Source organism: Sorex fumeus, unplaced genomic scaffold (assembly GCF_029834395.1).
Source record: "Sorex fumeus unplaced genomic scaffold, SorFum_2.1 ptg000094l, whole genome shotgun sequence".
Lineage (NCBI taxonomy): Eukaryota > Metazoa > Chordata > Mammalia > Eulipotyphla > Soricidae > Sorex > Sorex fumeus.
In genome coordinates, this window is record NW_026606151.1 from 19,734,326 (window position 1) to 19,755,571 (window position 21,246).

General features: G+C 40.6%; 1 protein-coding gene across 2 annotated transcripts in view; it reads left to right on the top strand.

Annotated features, from left to right (window-relative positions):
• Nucleotides 1-6,701: 6,701 nt before the first annotated feature.
• The window catches only part of LOC130040455 (E3 ubiquitin-protein ligase TRIM38-like), a 35,447-nt gene continuing 20,902 nt past the window's right edge, over nucleotides 6,702-21,246 (top strand). For both annotated transcript variants that reach the window (XR_008794994.1, XM_056132534.1), the window contains exons 1-4: nucleotides 6,702-6,804; nucleotides 7,574-7,997; nucleotides 14,093-14,188; nucleotides 18,100-18,330. Coding sequence is in view for 1 of the 2 variants with exons in the window: in XM_056132534.1 (XP_055988509.1) it covers nucleotides 6,755-6,804; nucleotides 7,574-7,997; nucleotides 14,093-14,188; nucleotides 18,100-18,330 (801 nt within the window). In the remaining variant the exon portion in view is untranslated. The remainder of the gene's footprint in view (nucleotides 6,805-7,573; nucleotides 7,998-14,092; nucleotides 14,189-18,099; nucleotides 18,331-21,246) is intronic.

The window sequence follows — 21,246 nt, forward strand, 5'->3', positions numbered from 1 at the left end:
TAAAGACTAAAAAATTATTAATTCACTTTGATAAATAGAGAAGTACAATTTTCCCAAAACACTTAATAGAAAGAATCTCAAACTTGTGGAAGATGTAATGACATAATCTGCATGCTGGGCCATGAGCGCTTCACCTCAGGAAGACATTACTTTGAGGTGGAGATGGGAGTAGGAGCAGAGGGGGCTATAGGTGTTTGTCTGGAAAATGTGCCAAGGGACATTAGCATAGTACAAGAGCCTCAGTCTGGATTCTGGGTCATCAGACAGAGAAAGGACAAGAGGTGTTCGGCCCTTACTTCACCACCAACCTTCATTCCTCTGAGGAAAGAGCCTGAAGTTTTAGTGATTGTTTTAGACAGTGACACTGGCATCATATCCTTCTACTATGCTACTACTGGTTCCCACATCTACACCTTTCCAAAGGTCTCCTTCTCTAATGCTCTCAGACCTTTTTTTGAGGTCTATTCATATTTTCTTTCCTCTGAACTTCTGGAAATGATTAAGAAAAAAGGAAAGTCTCCTTTTAGTTAAACCAGCATAGAAAGTACTTGGTAAATCCAAGAAATTGGATCTTATTCCTTCCTGGCTATTTTCACATATCTATAATATTATCTCAAACATTTGTAATGATTAAACACTGTGTTCAAATAATGTACATTCAAGCAGTAACACTAAAGATAATGAGTGTGCACAATAGTGTAATAAAGCGAGATACAGTTATCGCAGTGCATATTTTGCATAGCGTGTCTCCTCTCCTTCCCTCTCCATGATTTCAGATCTTGAAGTTCCAAGATAACCTGACAGGCCAGTGAGCAGGATGACAGGAGCTCAGGAGGTTCGGGTTCTCTCTGTTTGTTTGGTACCATAGGAACCCAGTGGGAGGGAATAAGGAAAGCTGCAATTATATCAGCAAAAGCATGAGAAGGGTAGAGACTCCTGTGACCATTGGCATGTTGGTGAATTATTATCTGAGCTGCAGTCCTGAATGAGAGAGTCAGTGCAGACAGTGACCAATCTAGAGGGTCCTGCCAAGTGAAAGGTGAGGGAAATCTCACAACTGACTTAGAGTGAGATGCTTCACATAGAGACAAGATCCAGAGTAATACTGGGTTTTGATAGTGGTTCAATAATGGAAACAGTACAAAATTGATATTTGCACACTGAACTAGCAGAACCAATCCTGAAATAAATTTTACATTTTCATGATAGTTCTTGTTGGCAAGATTGTTGAAAGTTTTTATTAGGAAGCATACACCAAACAAATACTCTTTGTTTTCAAAAGAGTTTTCTTTTCTCTATTTTAAAAACTAAATAGGTATGTTTTCAAGATCACGTCCTGTAAGGTTTTCTCTGACCAGATGACACCACTCAGGACCAAATGGCAATAAGCTGATGAGATGCGACATTCCAGGAATCACATATCTCTCTGTTCCAGTATGGAAGGTAGGACTTAAGGCTTATTTGCTACGCAGAGGTCAAGAGATTTGGAGGCGACCTACTCAGAAGGAGGGGATTGGGCCTCAGTTTACCTTTTCACTCACTAGTTTAATTTTTAGTTTGTTTACATTCTCAGATAAGAGTATGCCTGATGGGACCAGTTCCTGAGGGCCTCATTTTGGAACCCATTTTTTCCTAAAAAGTTCCTTGTTCAAGTTGTCTTTTAAAACCTTCTTTTACTATCACTCTAGTCCAACAACCCAAGTTTGATATCCAGCACTCCATATAATCCCCTGAGCCCACCAGGTGGGATCCCTAAGTGCAGAACCAGATGATAAAGAACTTACAAAGCTCAACTCCAACAACCACAAATGATCCCTCTCAAAATGGGGAAGAAGATTAATAGACATTAGCCTCAAGAAAATGCATGGTGAATAAGCATGTAAGGTCCCTTGGGACCCCAGGAAAATTCCAGAGCTAAACTCTGCTAATTAGTAACTCTTTGTTTCCTGCCCCCTTCCAAGTAGAGCCTTAACTGTGAAACCATCAGTTGACTCTTCTTAATTGGGATGTAAATTCTGTCTCCATTTGTTGACCTTTCCTTATTGGGATGTAATTTCTCTCTCCATTTGTGACCCTTCCTTATCTATACCTCTGTTAGTAACTTTTTCCTTTTCAGGCTGCACCTGAATGTAGGCACCAGGAGCTGTAAATTAAAGGTAGCCAGGTAAACATAGAAGATAACCAAATGTCTGAGTTAGGAGATACCTTCTAGCTGCCCATGAAATGCTCGGGCTCTGCTGTAATGGCCAGTGAAGGCCTATATAAGATCCCCTTTGAAGAAGTTTGAGGTCTTGCCTGACTTCTTGACCCTGGCTAGCCAGCTCAATAAACTACCTCCTTGCTGATTGCATTCCTGCGTGGTCCTTGCTTGAGGTTGGAGATCCAGAGTCCTGCCCTAACAAGCATACTTAGAAAGAAGTGTTCTTTGTCACCTTTTATCAAATGCAAATCAAAACAACAATAAAATATCTTCTCCCACTACTGAGAGTGCCACATATCAGAAAAGGTTGGAGGGAGGATATTGCTGGCTGGCTGTAGTGACAGAGGAATCCGCATTCACTGTTGGTGAGAGTGTTTTCTGACTCAGGCACTAGGGCAACACCTTGAAGACTCTTTTCCAAATCTAATAACAAAGACCTAAGCAAAAGAGTTCAAGGCTCTGGCCTCAGATGTGGCTGATGCCAATTCACTGTCTGGCTGTAGAGCACCATCAGAGTCAACTCAGATTACTTCGGGGTGTGCCCCCCACTGGAGCTAAACTACTAGTGGCCCCACAGTGGACCCACAGCCTTTTCCCCATAGCACAGAGTTGTGGCTCCCAGCTCACAACACTCCCTCTGGCCATAAGTGGTTCCTGTGCTGTCCTGAGCACTGAATCCTGCAGAGGGACAGTGTGAAGGAAGGAGACAGAGCAGAGACACTGGAAGGGGCTGGGGTGAGCCTGTGCCTGATGGCTAGAGCCCTGTCCTGGGTACACCCACTTCTCCATATCCTCCTGGGCTGCATAAAACAATCAGGGACCTAGAAGAGCAAAGACAAGTTGACCAGGAATTCTCCTGGATTCCCCTGGGCCTTTGTGGCAAAAGTGCAGAGATCTGACATCAGAGTCTGGGAGCTGAGCTGTGGTTCCTGCATAGACTCAGACTGAGGACACAGAACATTTTCCTGGTTAGGACTTATCCTCCCTCTTACTGCTCAAGAGAGTCTTCAAGTTCCTGTCCCCTAACTTGAGGGCAAGCTCAGTAGGAAACACACTGGCATCTTCTCTCATTTCCTGCCCCATTCCTAAAGGGCTCCACCCCCCACAGTGGTTTCGATTTTGGGTTTAGTCCAGTGGAGTGAACTTCCTTGCCAGTCCTGAGACAATCACAGCGACAGAGGAGACATTAGGGAAGAAGCTTGTGCTGTCTGCTGTGTGGAGAAGGTACTACAGTCCAGGCTGCATTTTGTTCTGTGTATGTGTGTGTGTGTGTGTGTGTGTGTGTGTGTGTGTCTGTGTGTGTGTCTGTGTGTGTGTCTGTGTGTGTTTGTTGAGAGGCTGGAGGACAGGTCTGGACTTTGCTTTCTTGTTCTGTTCCCCTTTTGTTTTCACTCTCAGTAGACCCAAGTCTCCTCTCAGCAGCTCAGGGATGAGGTGCCCAGGAAGGCCCCATAGTCATCACTCAGGGCTCATTGGAGGGGAGTGTCTTCTCCCCAGACCACACCATCCTTCAGAGGAAGTAACTGGCCTTTGATGAAAGTTTCTACAGGAGATTCTCCTGTCGCCAAGGGAAGAGCCCTATGATTAGAGACAAAGTGCCTTTCTAGTAACTTCAGTTGATCCTCCTTTTTCATCTCAGCACTGTCTGTTGAAGGGAACGTATGTTGTTATGCTTTATCCTTTCTTTACTCCCCTCCCCTCCAACTCTCTCAGTGGGAATTGAAGCACATGCCCAGATCCAAAAGCATCTGAAACCTTGGGGGCAGGACATAGTCGAGCTCCTGACCCAGTTCCCCTGTCTCTGCGTGTGAGGTCCTCCATGGTGAATTCTAAGGGACCAGCAGTCTGTGTAGCCCACAGACTAGGCCATCCCCCTTGCTCCACACCTCACTACATCCTGGAGCTGCCAACATTCTCTCTTCCATTCACCCTGAAGTTCTGGAGGTGCCTGAGTCACCTTCTGATTCTCCGCAAGCTCTGTTCGCATCAGGACCACCTGTTCTCCTGGATGCTCTTTGAATTCTCATTCCCTCAGGTCAGGTAGGGTGACCTGAAAGGAGACATTGTCCCTCTGGTTGCCTTGATGACTGGTTCATCCTGGGGGAGCTTGAATGTCCATTTCTGTCCTCTACATAAAGAACATCAAAAGGACTGACATGTTGGTCACTAATGTGAGCTGAATCCTTGTGAGAGAATAAGTGCAGACAGTGACCAATCTCATGAGTCCTGACCTAGGACTGACCAGAGAAGGGGACAGTAATAGTCACAATTGATTTATGGTGAGATACTTCCAGTGAGGAGATCAATGTAAAACTGAATTAGGATGTTGATTCAGTACTAAAAAAAAAGTTCATGTATTCACTTGGGCTTGCAACTCCTATTATGAAACAATTTCAAGTATTCATAATAGCTTCTGTTAACATAATTTTTGACACTTTTTATAAGAAATCCCATATCAAAAATATATTTGGGAATATTTTGAAAAGTACTTTCTCATGTCAAATATATTTTTTATCTTGTTTGAATTGACGATGACAGGACCTGATCAAATGAGTAAAAGGAGAAGCAGCATTATAACTAAAAAATGCCACACTATTCCTAGAAAATTCCTCACCAAATAGCGAAAGCAATCCTAGCAAAAAATAGAAATGGAATGCTTCATTTCCCCAGTTTTACATGGTTCTATAAAACTGTAATAGTTAAAACAGTGCGGTGCTGGAATAAGAACCGATTCTCAGATCAATTTAATAGAAATTAGAATCCAGAGAGAGAGATCGTCAGAAATATGGAAAATTTATCTTCAATAAAGAAACAAAAAATAAGAAATGGAGGAGGGAATGTTTCTTCAACAAGTGGTTATTGAAAAACTAGTCAGTTACAGCCAAAATAATAACAATAAAAATAATAATAAGTATACACTTTCCTAACACCATGCATGAAACTCAAATCAAAATGGGTTAAAGACGTCTATATCTGACCCAAATCCATAAGTTATATTGAGAAAAATAGGTAAAACTGTGTACTACTTCGAAGCTAGAGTTCACTTTAAGAATCCAATGCCAACGGCAAAACAAACAGAAGCAAAGATAAACAAATGGGATTACGTCAAACTCAGAACTTCTGTACCTCAAAGGAAATAATGGCCAGAAAAAAGATACTTCGCCCTTGATTAGTGTGTCCACTGCCCTCCACTTGGGTTCAGGGTTTCTCTCCCTTACACTAAGCCTCACACTCTCCATTAGAATGAGAGAGAAGCAAAAGGGGTTGTGGGAGGACAGTAAGGCTAAAGAGGCAGCTCTGTGATTTGGTCTGGCTTGCCATCATGGAGACCAAGATGATCAGACTCCCATAGCTTCAGTTGGAATGGAAGGATGGGAGCTTGCAGCAGTCTTGGTCAAGAGAAAGGTGGAAGGGTCTGGAAGTCTCCTTTGGGCTTTGTATGGTCCCTTGTCCAGTGGCCCATCTTGTCACACTCCTTTGTGAGATCCAAGGCTTCTTGGGTCATTAAGGACACTCGCCTTTCTGGCAACCAAGTTTGCCACAATGGAAGCAGAAAGTTTTGAGTGGAGAGGATTTCTGGGCACTCCTGTGGAGCTGGCCAGGCTTTAGAGTGTTCAGGAGCTGGCAGTACCTTTAGTCTTGTTTACTTTGATCTTTTGTCTCTCTTCTGACCCCTTTCTGTCATCTTTGCTCCTCCTGGTAGTAATAATGAGAGGAAATTTATCTAACTAATTCTGAGACAATAAGTAGTCTGAATATTCTCGTATTTTTTCTCAGTCTCAATTGGTTTATGGAAGAGGCAAGAACTCTGTGACAATTAGTGTAGAGGAGGGTGAAAAATATTAGTCTATAAGGTATCTCTGCCTCCTCCTTAGATCATTTACAAAAGAAATAGAATGGTTGGATGGTGTTGTAATGAAATGGAACACCCCTTTGACCAAAACTCCTTATTCTTTAAATTATATTTGGGCTAAATCTTCTCACAGAGAAAAACCGTACCAACTATCCCATCTCTCCCATCCCCAATTTTTTTTAATTCATTACTTTGAATGCTTTTATTCTCAAAAACAATTCCACTAGAACTTGTTCAGGACAACAGACACAGTCTTTGTCATTAAAAAAAACTTGCAGGGGTGGCATGTGAGTTTGGCTAAGTGATCTTCATTCCAGAAGATATTCTCTATGACTCTAAAGAGATAATACTTATAGTTAGACAAAGATACTTTAACATGTAGCTTTAGTTTAAAAAGCAGCATTAGTGATTGCGATATCTCATCACTGACAGGTCAGAGAAGCATTTATTTTCTACCTCATGCTGCCTCTATTCCCTCCCCACAAACACTCAACAGTGAGAATAGAGGAAAGAGCCTCCCAAAGGTGTAACGATCTATCTGGATGAAGGGCAAAGTTCTGTGTCTGTGTCATTTCCTGTGTTCCCATCTTAGGTACACACTGGTACTCACTGGTGGACACCGGGAGATAAAATGCCAGTATCAAAGAGGCCTGTCATCCCTATCTTTTCTCACTGACCCACTTCAGTTTTCTGTCACATTGATGGGTTCTAAGTACTATGTCCTTCTGCGAGACCAGGTTGGCCTGAAGAAGTAAGTGACAGTCACCTCTCTTGGTCTCCCGGAGCTCTGCTCTCAGGATAATCCCTTCTTCTCCTACCTCTTTCAATTCTCTGTCCTCTGGTCAAAGAGGCTAATGACAAGGGCACACAGCTTCTTCAGGGTGTCAGTTGATCTTATTATCATTTGGTGCCTGGGTCTTTTTATCCATACCTTTTATCATTATTTGCAGTGGAAATAAGTAACAAGAACTGGGAATTAATGATCCAGTGCAAACATGATTTTTCTTGAGGAATTCTGCAAACTCTTCCCAATTTTAGTACCAGTTACAAAGAAATCAACTAGTAGTGATAAAGTACCTTTTCACAAAATGCGAGTCTCACCCTTCCTCCAAGGGTTTCTCTCCTTTGCTTTAATTTTTGCGGGGAAACCTGTCCTTTTCTCACCCTTCCTGAGTCCCATGTCCAAAATATTTCTAGAATTAAAATGGAATCTTTGATCTGGTCTCATTTCACCACAGACTCAAGCAAATAATAAACAATTAAAATGCAATAATAGCAGTTAGATTGAAGAACTAAATATTAAATTTTATTTTAATTATAATCAGTTTAAGGACCAAGTGTGATTGTGCCATAGTCATTCACAAAACAGCTCCATGAAATGAATCTTCTCAATCCTAATCCATATCTCTCTCAGAGAGATTTCAAGCTCACAAGAGGCCCTGAAATTCTAGAGAAGTGCATTTCTCACATACTAGAAATTTCTGACTGCTTCTTCCCTGCCTCTTGATCCAATATTGCAGCATTTCCAGAAAAGCCATGGCCTCAGCTATATTTATCAAGAAGTTGAGGGAGGAAGCTACCTGCTCCATCTGTCTGGAGCTGATGACTGAGCCCGTGAGCATCAACTGTGGGCACAGCTACTGCCACCTGTGCATTGTGGGTTTTACTGGGAACCAAAGTGCTGATACATCATCTCCAGGGACATTTCACTGTCCCCAGTGTCGTAAACCTTTTCAAAGTGGTAGTCTCCGGCCCAACAAGCAACTGAGAGGTATGATTGAAACTTTTAAGGAAATGAATCAGAGCATGTGTAATGAACATGGAGAGCAGCTCCATCTGTTCTGTGAAAATGATGGTCAGCTCCTCTGCTGGTGCTGTGAGCGGTCACCACAGCACAAAGGACACTTCACTGCTACTGTTGAAGATGCATGCCCAGGTTACCGGGTGAGTGTGAGGTCCAGAAAGCCTCCGAATAACCTCATCTGCTGTTGCTTTGAAACCTATTTTATTCATTTGACAGAAATTATTTTCATTGTAGTAATTGCTTCAAATGTGTTCTCTCACTTGCTGCAAAAGTGACTTGTCACAGTACCCTCACTAAAATATGCTGAACTCCACCCTATAACTCCTGAAGGCATTTTTTTGGTGCCTGTTAACAATCTCTGTGTCTTTTGTAATGTAATCTGCATTTTTTTTTAATTTTTATTAGTGAGACACCATGAGGTACAGTTTTAGACTTACAATTTGTTTTGCTTGGGTTTCAATTATAGCATGATCTGCTTTTTAGTGCAGACAGAAAGGCAGTTGCGCCCATGAACAGCCTTTCTGGCTCCTGGTCAGGCTGCTTAATGGCCATGATCCAAGAGACTCAGGAATAAATCTCGGAACCCAGCAGGTTTTGGCAGAAATCCCTCCAGATTTAATTGTTAAAATTTTGGAATTTCAAAATCGCGCAGCCACTACTGCAGTCACGTGGCATCATATGTTTTTCATAACGAGGAATAGGAAATAAATTGTCTACTGTTGCCTTTTCATCAGATCTGAGTGTTGGGGTAAAATCCCAAATACTAATGGTGGGTCTGATGTCAAAATATTGAAGGTAATCAAAGTAGAGAGAGAGTAATGTTGAAATGATCTGCCCCATATGCAGGCGGAGGGTGTGGGATGCGGGTATAATGGAGTTTTGGGGGGTGGAGAATGGAGAAGGCACGGGTGTTTCATTGTATGACCAAGACTTTAACCCGAAAGGTTTGTAACTTCTCTCAGTTATTCAATAAATAAAATTATAAAAAATGAAAAAAACAGAAAAGTGGAGTTCATGCCCAATTCAATCAGCTAATCAGTGTCTGAATAAATAGCAGTACAACTCCATTAAAAAAGAAAAAAGAAAAAGAAAGGGATCATGCTTCCTTACTCCAGTTCAAATTCCAGATACGTTATATGGTTTCCCAAGCACCATCAAAAGTGATTCCTATGCACGAAACCAGGAGAATGCTCTGAGCACTTTAGGGTGGTATCTGCAACAGTAGCAAAATGGAGTAATCTGTATTCACTTGTCCTTTTCAATGTTGTTCTTGGGAATGGTACCTGGAGTATTTTATGATTTCTTTATAAATCTTTGTCATTAACATCTTGTTAGACATGTGAGGTATGATAGTTTCTCCTTGTATATAGGATGTCTTTTTGTTTCACTGACATTTTCTTTGACCCTGGAGAAATTTCTTTTTTGATTCCAAAGACTCCCAAGTAATTTTTGCTTGTTTTTGTTTCCCTAGTTATTAGAATCAACTCTTCAAAGTTAAAGCTGAAGCCATATTTGGAAACTTTTTTTGTACTTTCCTCTTTGTGTTTTATGGCTTTCAGTGTTTTGTCAAAGTTTTCAGTAAATTTTCAGGTAATTTTTGTATATGGCGTAAGTAGCAGTCATTTCTGGGTTTTGTAAATCTATTTTCCCCAGCACTATTTGTTGAAGAGACTTTCCTCTCTCCATTATATATGCCTGTATTATCGTTGATCACATTGACCAGATTGGATGGCCTTATTTCTGGGTTCTAGGTTTTATTCCATTTGTGTGAGTGTATATGTAAAGTAAAGGTAAAGGTAAAGGCCCTCTCGTTGATCGTCGATTTGCTCGAGCGGGCCCAGTAACGTCTCCATTGGAGACTTTGTTGTTACTGTGTCTGGCATATCGAATACTCTCGGTAGCTTGCCGGGCTCTCTGAGAGGGGCGGAGGAATCGAACTCGGGTCGGCCATGTTGGCCGCTTGTAAGGCGAACGCCCTACCGCTGTGCTATCGCTCCAGCCCAAGTGTATATGTATGTACGTATTTTTCTAATATTGTGTAATCTTAATGATCCTAGCCTTATTATATTGTTGTAGTTGGGAACAAGAATTTCCATTGTATCTTTCCTCAGAACTCCTTTGGCTAGTCAGGGTATTTTGTGATTTTTACAAATTTTAGTTAGGTTTTTTGGTGTCTTTGACACAGACACTATAATTTTTATAGGGATTGAATAGAATCTTTGAATTACCGTGAGTAAGGTGGCCAGTTTAACAATGTTAATTTTTCCTATAGATGTATAGTAACATCTTTATGCTTTTTCTTTACCTCCTCTTATTTCTTAGATCAATGTATTAATAGACTTTATACAGGTCCTTGAACTCTTTTATTACATTCGCTCCTTGTTTTCATCTTTATAAAGTATTTGATTTTGTGGCCACACCTGGTCATGCTCAGGGTTACTCCTGGCTTTTACATTTCGAATTACCCCTGATGGTTCTCAGAGGACCTTACAGAATACCAGAAATCAAATTCAGAGCAGCTGTGTAGGGGGTGAGCACCCTACCAGCCCTAATTCCTTCAGGTGCAAAAGAAGTTCTTTTAAAGCTTCTCTCAAAACTAGTTTCAAAACTATAAATTCCCTAAGCTGTTGCGTGTCCATGAAGCTGTTATGATTCCTTCATATCTCTGCGATAAGCTAACTAGATAGAGAACTCTTGGGGAAATTTTCATTTCACTGAGGTTTTGTACTATGTCCCTCCATTCTCTTCTGTCTTGTAGTCACATTTCAAATATTTGTTGTAAATCTTATGGGCTTTCCCTTGTCCATAAGATGCTTTTTTGATCTTGCTGATTTCAGTATTATGTCTCTGAGGATTTTATCATATTGAGGATAATGTCTCTTGTAGTTTTTTTTTTTTTTTGGAAAGGGAAGAGAGGGGCTCGGCAGGGCAGTATCATTTCACCAAAACTCTTCAGTGCCACACTTGAGAACATCATGCGACAAGTGGAATGGGAAGGAATGGAAGTGAAGATAGACAATCAGCAGCTATACCACCTCCGCTTTCTGATGACATCGTTCTTATAATGCCAAACATTAGCCAAGTGGCACAAATGCTCCCGACTTTGACCGTGTTTGTGGAAAGGTCGAACTACAGCTGAATCTCACAAAGACAATGTTTATGAGAAACAGTCTCGTTCCTGAGGTTCCATTCTCTCTCAACAGAATGAACATCTCTGAATGCAACATTTATGTATACCTAGGTCGAGAAGTCAACATGACAAACGATCTGGTACCTGAGTTGAGCAGGAGGAAGAGAGTGGCTTGGAACGACTTCAAGAGTGTGGAAGAAATAGCTAAGAGGATGAAGAACCTCTGGCTCCAGGCACATCTCTTCGATTCCACTGTTCTTCCTGCATTAACATATGCCTCAGAGACCTGGGCCCTGAGAAAACAGAATTAGAATGCTATTTGGGTCTCCCAAAGAGGAATTGAAAGAGCTCTGCTTGGAGTATCACGCTTCATTCAAATGAGAGAAAGAATCTGGAGTTCTGACCTCTGTCAACAGTCAAGAATCAGGGATGCTGTTTCGTTTGCTAACACGTCAAAAATCAGATGGGCTGGAAATGTAATGAGATTTGGAGACGACCACTGGACTAAAGCCATTACCAACTGGATTCATGGGATGTCAAAAGATTGCATGGCCGCCAACGTACAAGATGGTCACACTTATTCGTCAAGACTTCTAATGATCGGTTTGAGGCTCTTTGTGTGCCTAGAACAAGCAGACACCATTGGGCTACACTAGCACGCAACAGGGATGAATGGAGACTTAACTGGCGCCCACTTGAGGAAATCGATGAGTAATGGGATGTCATTGGATCAAGTGATCAAATAGTTTCCCTAGTTGAGAATATTTTCACTGGCAACCTTCATGCCTCTTGGATCTCAGTGCCTGTATTCAACTCTGAGAAATTCTTATCAATGATTTCTTTACCTAATATTTAATCATGAAATTTGCTTTCCTATTCTTCAGTGACTATGGTAATTCATATATTGTTTTTCTTGTACTCATCCTATAGTGCCATAGTATACCGTTTATTTCCTTTTAGACTATTCTCAACACTCCATTGTTTACAGCAGTTTTCTCATTTACTAGCAGTTTTCAGCTCCATCTAATTTTGGAGCTTCTTGATCTTTTACTCAGCTACAGTAATTCGGCTGTTAAGAGCTTCTCTTGAGGCTTTTTGTTTTTCAATGTAACTTACCATGCTCTTCATTCCTGCCATTTCTGAATGGAGGAGTTTTCTCATTTTGACTCTTAGACTTTCTTGGGCTTTGCTGAATACCTGTGCCACATATTCTTTGAGCTCATTACACATCTTTATCATGGTGGCACTAAAGTCACTAAGGATTTAGAGAGCTGGTTGTTGTTGTTTGTGTCTTCAAGGATATGATTTCCCCTCAGTGAACTGGGCCTTTATCATTGGTTTTCTAGTGTTCTTTCTATCATTGAGGGGGAGTCTTTGTAGATAGATACCCTGGAAGGTGCTGAGGTATTAGGCTGGGGATTGCTCTCTTTTCTGCCTCTCATCACTGAATGTCCTGAATTATAATGATGAGCAGTGTGTGATTTGCTGTGTATGTCTGCTGTGCAGTCACATAGGTGGCATGTGCTCCAGAAGCTGGGTTTGAGCCTGCTAATATAGCCCAGGTCAGGGGTAGAGGCTATTGGGACCTAGCTGAAAAGGAGGGTTCTGCCTCCCTTCCCAGAGTGGGTTCAGCTATTTCAGCCTGAGACTGGTCTCAACTGCAATGGTGTCAATGTAAACAAAGTTCAGGTGTTGTCTCTAATAATTTTTCTATCCCGGTTTTATTAAGCACTTTTTTCATAAAAGAATGTTGAATCTCATCATTACTTTTCTTTCTCTCAATTGAAATATAGTTGTATGAATATTGTCTTTCTGTTGCTATGATATAGTGTTTTTTTCACTTTCATATGTGTAAAAGCAAACAAGTACATGATATATGATCCTAATAGTGTACTTTATTGAATTTCTTTGGCTAAGATACTGTTGAAGATTTTTAGGTCTGTGTTCACTATTGTTGGTTTATATTATTATCTTTAGGTTTTCTTCTTGACTGATTTTTAATTTACAGCACTGTTGCACTCAGAAATTGCGCATGAAAGTTCATTCTTTCCTTGACTTTATTGGTATAATTGCAAAGGGTATTCAGATATCTTTGAATCTTTTATAGATCTCACTGGTGAAAGTTTTGGAAACAGAATATCCTTTGGAATGAGATTTTTGTTTTCATTTTGGAGTGCATGCTAGAAGGACACCCTCCCAGTTACACTCAAGCTAATAGTATATACATGGATCATTCTAAGCAGTCAGGGTACTGTCTCAACCTTGTTGGAAAATGATAAGACATGCAAACAGAAAATTAAAGACTGCCTCGTATCTTTCACGTGGTGGAAAAATCATTAAAGGTTGGAGGTAAACTAGGATGTCCTATACTCAGGATTGATGACAGAGACACAGAAAAAAAGCTTGCTTGGCACCATGCCTAGGCTAGAGGATGTGTGGAAAGAAAGATAAATGAAGACACAGAGTAGAATTTAGGCCTTAAACCTTGATCACAGTTGAGAGGATGAATCATACCTCAGAGGAGGACTGGAAACTGAATGTTTTTTATTGGTTAATCAGGACAAATTTTGACATGAGAAGATTATTCTTCTCAAAATAAATTACAGCCATCAGTTTCTGACGTTTACATGACTTCCACAAGTATAGGGTACAGACACAGTTAAAGATATACTGGGGTTGTTAAATAGTTAGAAATGAATGTCTGTGAGTGAAACCGAGTGAAAGACTCTGTTTAACATACCTTCAAAGGAAAATATGATAATTACTTTGACTGTGGTGGGAGAAAGAAGTGGGAATTGTTCTGCTACATCTTTCCTTAACCAATATGGGATCGAAGAAAATTTGTTCCCTCAGACAATTTACTTAATCCCATCCAAAGAATTGATTTCTATAACAGAAACAATGGTAAACATCTTACCAGCTTTGCAGAGTGCCACGGAGATCAACTGTGTTATTGGACTGATAATTGTCCACATGCTTTCTCTCAACATCTAAGGGCTCAACAAATACTCAATGTTATTCTAATTATCTGAAAGCCTATGATTTCTGGTATATGCTGTGAAGACTTTTCCAACTGAATAAACTAATACCCAATTTTTCCCACAGGAAAAGCTCCAGAAAGCAGTCACAAAACTGAAATTCACAGAATCCATATATATGCAGCTGAAGCTTGATACAACTCAGAAAATAAGTAGTTGGGAGGTGAGAGTTTGAAGCTTCTTGTGGTCAAACTATATACTGTCATCTTCTCTAGAAGTAGGTTGTGCATGGTGAAAGCATTATGAGGGTTTTTCACTCAATAAGTGGTCCAGATTGTTTAAAGTAATTTTAGAAAGCACCATTTCCATTTACTTCTTTAGTTCTACCCATCTTTTATTTTTGCTATAAATGCTTCAACCTTTTGATAGCAATTATTTAGAATTCCCAGTATCTGAGTTGAAGAAATAGAAATATTGCAGTCTACTTAAAAGATCCTTGACAGGATTCAAATTCTCAAACTTTGAAAGTACCTATCTCTTTTGAAGCCTCAACTGCATGATTTTGATGCATTTACCACAGTGCAGCATCTGACACTTAAGCTTTCCAGCTTCAGAGATCAACTATTTGTGGAGACTTAGGAAGAGATTCATCTCATGAGATGCAATGAACTCCAGTTCTCCACATTAACAGTAATAAGGCTGTTAATGTGGAGAACTGGAACTACCAAAAGAACAAACAAAAGACAACTACAGTGTATGGGAGTCTAGTTCAGTAAATAACCAGACTCCCAATGAATGGAAAGAGATTTGTTCATGAATACATTGATACAGTGCATTAGTCTGGAATATTATTACACTGACCAGTAAGCCATTTTCCCTCTTTCATGGTGTCTTAAATCTCCATTCTCATTCTTCATGTGCGAATCTCAAATAAGATCTCTCAAAAGATTGCCTTATGTTTTCATATCTGGGATCTTGAGTGGTGGGAAGATTGTCACAACCAAAAGTAAATAAATAAATAAATAAATAAACACCTTTCATGAATACATGGCTTGAAGCTAAGTCTACCTCCGACTTAAAAAAACAAAAAAAATCACTCATTTATTAATTTTATAAAATTGGAACACTTCCTGAAATGGGAAAGTTAAAATGAATATTAAAATTCTAGTCCCCACCCCCTACCGGATAAAATTTCTGCCCAATCGATCATTTTCTTCTAGACATTCTCACACATTGGGGTGGTTAATTGAATCTAGGATTGATATTTCTAGTATTTATGATCAGAATCTGCAACTGTACGTCTCCCTTGGTGAGACTCATGAACTCTCCCGGGTGGTCATCTGCACGCCAGTCGTGATGTCTCAGTTGGAAACGTCAATAAGGTTCAAGAGGAAACTTTGAGGGTTTCTTCAACCAAAAGTTTACCTGAAACACAGGAACACATCTTTATATCAAAATAAGTAAAGTAAAAGTAAAGGCCCTCCCGTTGATCATCGATTTGCTCGAGCGGGCCCAGTAACGTCTCCATTGGAGACTTTGTTGTTACTGTGTCTGGCATATCGAATACTCTCGGTAGCTTGCCGGGCTCTCCGAGAGGGGCGGAGGAATCGAACTCGGGTCGGCCATGTTGGCTGCGTGCAAGGCAGACGCCCTACCCGCTGTGCTATCGCTCCAGCCCTGCAGCACAGCGGGTAGGGCGTCTGCCTTGCATGCAGCCAACATATCAAAATAAAAATACATATTTATTTTTATAACTCATATTTCATTTACTTTGGCCAAGCTCTATTCTGCATTTTATTCATACTACCTACATAAACTACTTGGTGTAAGGAAGAAATTTTACCAGAAAGCGCTGTAGCACTGTGTAGCACTGTCGTTCAGTTGTTCATCAATTAGCTTGAGCGGGCACCAGTAACATCTCCATTGTGTGACTTGTTGTTACAGTTTTTGGTATATCGAATATGTCTGCATGGTTTTCCAGGCTTTTCCATGCAGGTGGGATACTCTCAGTAGCTTGCTGGCTCTCCGAGAGGGATGGAAGAATCAGACCTGGGTTGGCCACATGAAAGGCAAACACCCAACCTGCTGTGCTATCGCTCCAGCCCAGAACCATATCTAATTTTGACGACTTCTGTATGATAACATTGGTTTGTCCTTTCTCCCTTGCCACAGGGAGCTTAGGTTTATTGGGTTACACCCATCAGAGTGCTCCCGAGTCACTCCCATTCCTCTGTTTATCTGTAGACTCTTCTCTGTGGTCTACTCCCAGTCAGTTAATCACCATTTTTCTTAATCATATCCTGTAAGATCAGATCCTTTTAGGACATTTGTATTGTAAGTTAAATATTGCTTTTCTCGTCTTCTGCATAGTTGACCTTAAAGCAATGTCCTTTCAGTATGGACACGGGAAGCCAGTAAATATTATTATGATTTGTAACTTGGGAATTGCTTGACTGTGAATATTTACTCCTAGGCATCTGCTTTCTTGACTTAGTTGCCCTTAGTTCCTAGCACACCAAAAGCAGGGTCCCAAGGAGGGACTGAATGGACCCAGGACAAATTGTGAGCAACCCTGGCATCGAAATGGGACAGGCCAAAGCACCAAGATACTCAACAGTAAGTTGAGGGCATGATCATGGAGAAATGTTGTCATGATCCAAAAGTAACAACGAGACTAGGACCCTGCTGAGGTTGGGACCAAACCTTAAGTTTATATCTTTTAGTGTGCTCATACAGAATGATACTGCTAGAAATATTAGAAGCGATTTACTACAACTATTTAAGTGGTTTACTAGCTAAGGAATAACACACACTCTTGGGGTCCCACCCTTGAGCAGATCTCCTACTAATCTGGAATAGTCTCTTTAGATGAGATTTTATCCTTGAGTTAATCTCCTCGGAGGAGTAACATCTCCGAGTAGCATCTCCATTGTGTGACTTGTTGTTACAGTTTTTGGTATATTGAATATGTCTGCATGGTTTTCCAGGCTTTGCCATGCAGGTGGGATACTCTCAGTAGCTTACTGGCTCTCCGAGAGGGATGGAAGAATCAGACCCGGGTTGGCCACATGAAAGGAAAACACCCAACCTGCTGTGCTATCGCTCCAGCCCAGAACCATATCTAATTTTGACGACTTCTGTATGATAACAAAGTGGGTTGAACATTAACAAATCAACAAAGAGAGTTAAGACCACTCCTCCTGTATGAGCAACTCTGGCCCCCTGGCCTGTCCCATTTCGATGCCAGGGTTGCTCATACAGGAGGAGTGGTCTTAGCTCTCTTTGTTGATTTGTTAATGTTCAACCCACTTTGTGTCACCACCCTACGTGATTGCTATACAAAATAAGACTGTAAACTTGGAGGGGGCGTGGCTCCAGAAGGCAGAGTGAGAAGTGAGAGGGCCTCAGGCTTGAGAGAGAGGAGCAGAAGGAGAGTGAAGATTGAAATAAAGTACCATTGATACCGACCAGCCTGGCCCTCATTCCTTCACCTACCTTGCTGGCGGCCTCCCCGGGGTGGGGAAAACAACCCTACACCACTGAACGTGGGTGGCAAGAGAGAGAGAGTACCGCTGGCCTTTTGAAAACACACAGACTTTGTCTATCTTTGAATTTCTGCTTCCCAGACATTAACATGGCGCATTCTTCAGGAAACATCACACTAACTGAGAAACTGTGTGTGTGTATATTTGTGTATGCATGCATGTATCTAAGCATAAAATAAAAATCAAATTATTAACTTTTTTAGTGAACAGCATTGTGAAAGTGTTTGTACATATGCTTGTGCAGCCATTGCCTTTATTCACCTGCAAAACTTGTTCATCATCCAAACTAAAACTCTCTTCCTACTCCTCATTGTTTCTTCCTCCTATTTTCTGGTATTCACTGTCTCTATGAATATGACTTATTTCATAAAAGTAGAGTTCTATAATATCATCCTTCTATTTCTGATTTACTTTGCTTTACTCACTGCCTAGATGACTCATACATAATGCACTATACATGAAATGTTCCTTATTTATTTCTACTGAATAAGTTTCAACTGTTTCTGTGTGTGACTGATGTTGGATCTGAATCTATCCATTAATGAACATTTGGTCTGCATTCATTTTTGACCACTTTTCTTCCTTATAGAAGAAAATAAAGCATGAGGAAGAAAGAATACATTCTGAATTTACGAATCTTCACACATTCCTGCACCAGGAGGAGGAGTTTTATATGCATAGACTAGAGAAAGAAAAAGAGCAGAAGTTGAGCAGACTGCAGGATAATGTAGCCTATCTGGACAACAAAGTAGAGGAACTCAAGAACGGCATCCTGGAACTGGATAAGAAATGTCAGTGCTCAGCACGGAATTTTCTGCAGGTGAGCATGAACTCTTGTAGTAAACAGTGGAGATGTCTTACTCCCATGCTAGTAAGAGCAGATGGTGAGAAATATGGAGGATTTAGAAGGTCTACTTCCTCAGTTCAGACTCCTTTTCCTTTTAACTCACTTTGTGCAGCATGACACCCTGTAGTTCTAGCTGAGATGAATGAACTGTTGGATTTCAATTTTCTTATATCTGAGTAGTATCTCATTGTATGTGGACCACAATTTCTTTATCCATTATGTGTTTTGGGGGTATTTGGGATGATTCTAGTTCTTGTTCAATATAAATAGTGGTATAACAAACACAGAGAAAGCAAATTCCTTTAAAAATTAATGTAGATTAATGTAGTTGTGCTCTTTGAAATGATACTCAGACTGGAAAATAGATTTTGTGGGAGCTCAATTCTTAATTTTGGTGGTCTCCTGTGATATTGTGACTCTATGTTCCCTATTCCTTTCAAGGCATCTGTGTGTTTATAAAAGATGCCATTGATTGTTTGTTTGCCTCCACTTTATATTTTCATTAGCACAACGGGTAGGGCGTTCGCCTTACAAGCGGCCAACATGGCCGACCCGAGTTCAATTCCTCCACCCCTCTCGGAGAGCCCGGCAAGCTACCGAAAGTATTCGATATGCCAGACACAGTAACAACAAAGTCTCCAATGGAGACGTTACTGGGCCCGCTCGAGCAAATCGACGATCAACGGGAGGGCCTTTACCTTTACCTTTACCATTTCCAACTAGGATTTCTTTGCCTTTTAAATAAACCCTTTGTGGTTTTTACTAAATTTGGTTAAATGGTAATGAATTTCTTTAGCTTTGGTTTTGTTTTCTTTGATGCTTTAAGATTAAATTATGACATAAATTATAGAGTATTTTTACTGGGATGTTTGTTTCATCCAAATAGTTCCTTGTGTCAAACCATACTTTACTAGTTGACACATTTCATTTTAATCTTATGGTAGTTCCTTCTATACAAGTTTCATTGTTATCTTGGTGCTTTTGAGATTTTATTTCTATGTTTGACTTCTATCATTGTAATTACAGTATGTCTGAGAGTTCTCTGATTTGGACTATTTTTACTTGGAACTCCTTAGATCTATTGGAACTATTAACATATTGGATCTGGTTGTGGTAGTCAGTCCTCAGAAATTGGAAGTTATCAGCTATAATTTCTTTTCTTTTTCTATTTTTTCAGCAAAGAAAGGTAGTTTTTTATTCAAACTTACTAGAAAGATATGAGAGCACAGAAAGTGGACAAATGTGTTCAAGAGAGAACATAAATGTGTTTAAAAGAGAACACAGAAGCTAATAATATATAGAGACACGTGAGATATGTGTTCAAAGTGTTCAAGGGAGAACATGGCTTTGATGAGTAAGAGACAGCTATAATTTCTTGAAACACTTGCTCGCATGCTCACTCTCCTTTTCCTCAAAGCCTCTTTTTTTTCGCTGTTTTTGGGGGGCCATAAATGGCATAAAGAGCTTGCTTCTCTCTGCGTTCTCAGGGATCACTCCTGGGGTGCCAGGGATCGAACCAGTGCAGGTGGTGTGCAAGGCAAACATCCTACTTGCTGTACTATCAGCCCCCTCAAGGTCTCCTTTAATTTGGTTGCTGTTCCTATTATAATTATCCCATAATACTCTGATATCCCTTCCATAATTTTTTTGCTTTTTTCTTCTTCTACTTAATTGATGGTTTTCTAAGTCTTATTTTCTTATTTGACTTGCTTTTTGACATCTGTCACTTAATTGCTGAAACCTTTCAAAGAACTTCTTTTTTTTTGCTTTTTGGGTCACACCTGGCAATGCTTAGGGGTTACTCCTGGCTCTGCACTCAGGAATTACTCCTGGCTATGATCAGGGGATCATATGGGATGCTGGGAATCGAACCCAGGTTCACAGCATGCAAGGAAAATGCCCTACCCACTGTACTATCGCTCCAGCCCCTTCCAAAGAACTTTTTTTTTTAGTGAAACATTATGAGGTACAGTTGTAGACTTACAAATTTTTGTGCTTGGGGGTTTCAATTATACAATGATCAAATACCCATCCCTCAACCAGTGCCCATTTCCCACCACCACGGATCCCAGTATCTTCCCACCCCCCATCCCCCATCCCATCCTACCTCTGTGGCAGGGCATTCCCTTTTGTTCTCTCTCTCTTATTGGGTGTTGTGGTTTGCAAAAGAGGCAATGGGTGACAATCTTGTCTGGGGAACATAAAGTAATAAAATAGGAGACTAACACCCAAGAATGGCCGAGATTAGTACCAGGAATTTTACTCCATGGCTTGCAGGCCAATCACACATGCTAGAGGAAAAGGGAGCTCAGATAGAGAAGGGAACAGCAAATAAAGGTGTTGGGGGGATCCTCCCAGGATGGGAGAACCATGCTGAAAGTAGACTATAGACCAAAGAACTTTTAAGTTTACTTATTTAAGCTAAGATTCTCCCTGACTAATACTCTCTCTTGCTTTGTTAAAGACCTTTTCTATTGCCTTCCTTCATTCATTCAACCTTATAATTTTCACTTTGAAGTTCTTAGCTCAGAAAATGAGCTTGGTTTCTTGGGAGCTTTCTAGACATTTGTCTTCACCCATTAATTTTGGTTTGCTTCTTGCTCTTTATCGTGTCTCATGAGCTGTGAGAGTTAGGGGTGAGGTTCTGCTTTTGTGCAGGTTAGGATAGTAAATCTAAGACTCACGTATATCCATCATTAGCACAGGGAATCAGTGGGGCTAAGTCTATGCTGCAACCAGTGACTACCAAGACTTTGCTGTACTCAGCAGCACTGTCCCTTGTCCTTCACAGTTTGAGTGACTCACCATGACTCCTTGCCCCAGTCCTTGAGTTTAGGCACTTGTGCATATTGGAACCATAAATCATACTTCCTTATTTCTTGCACCAAA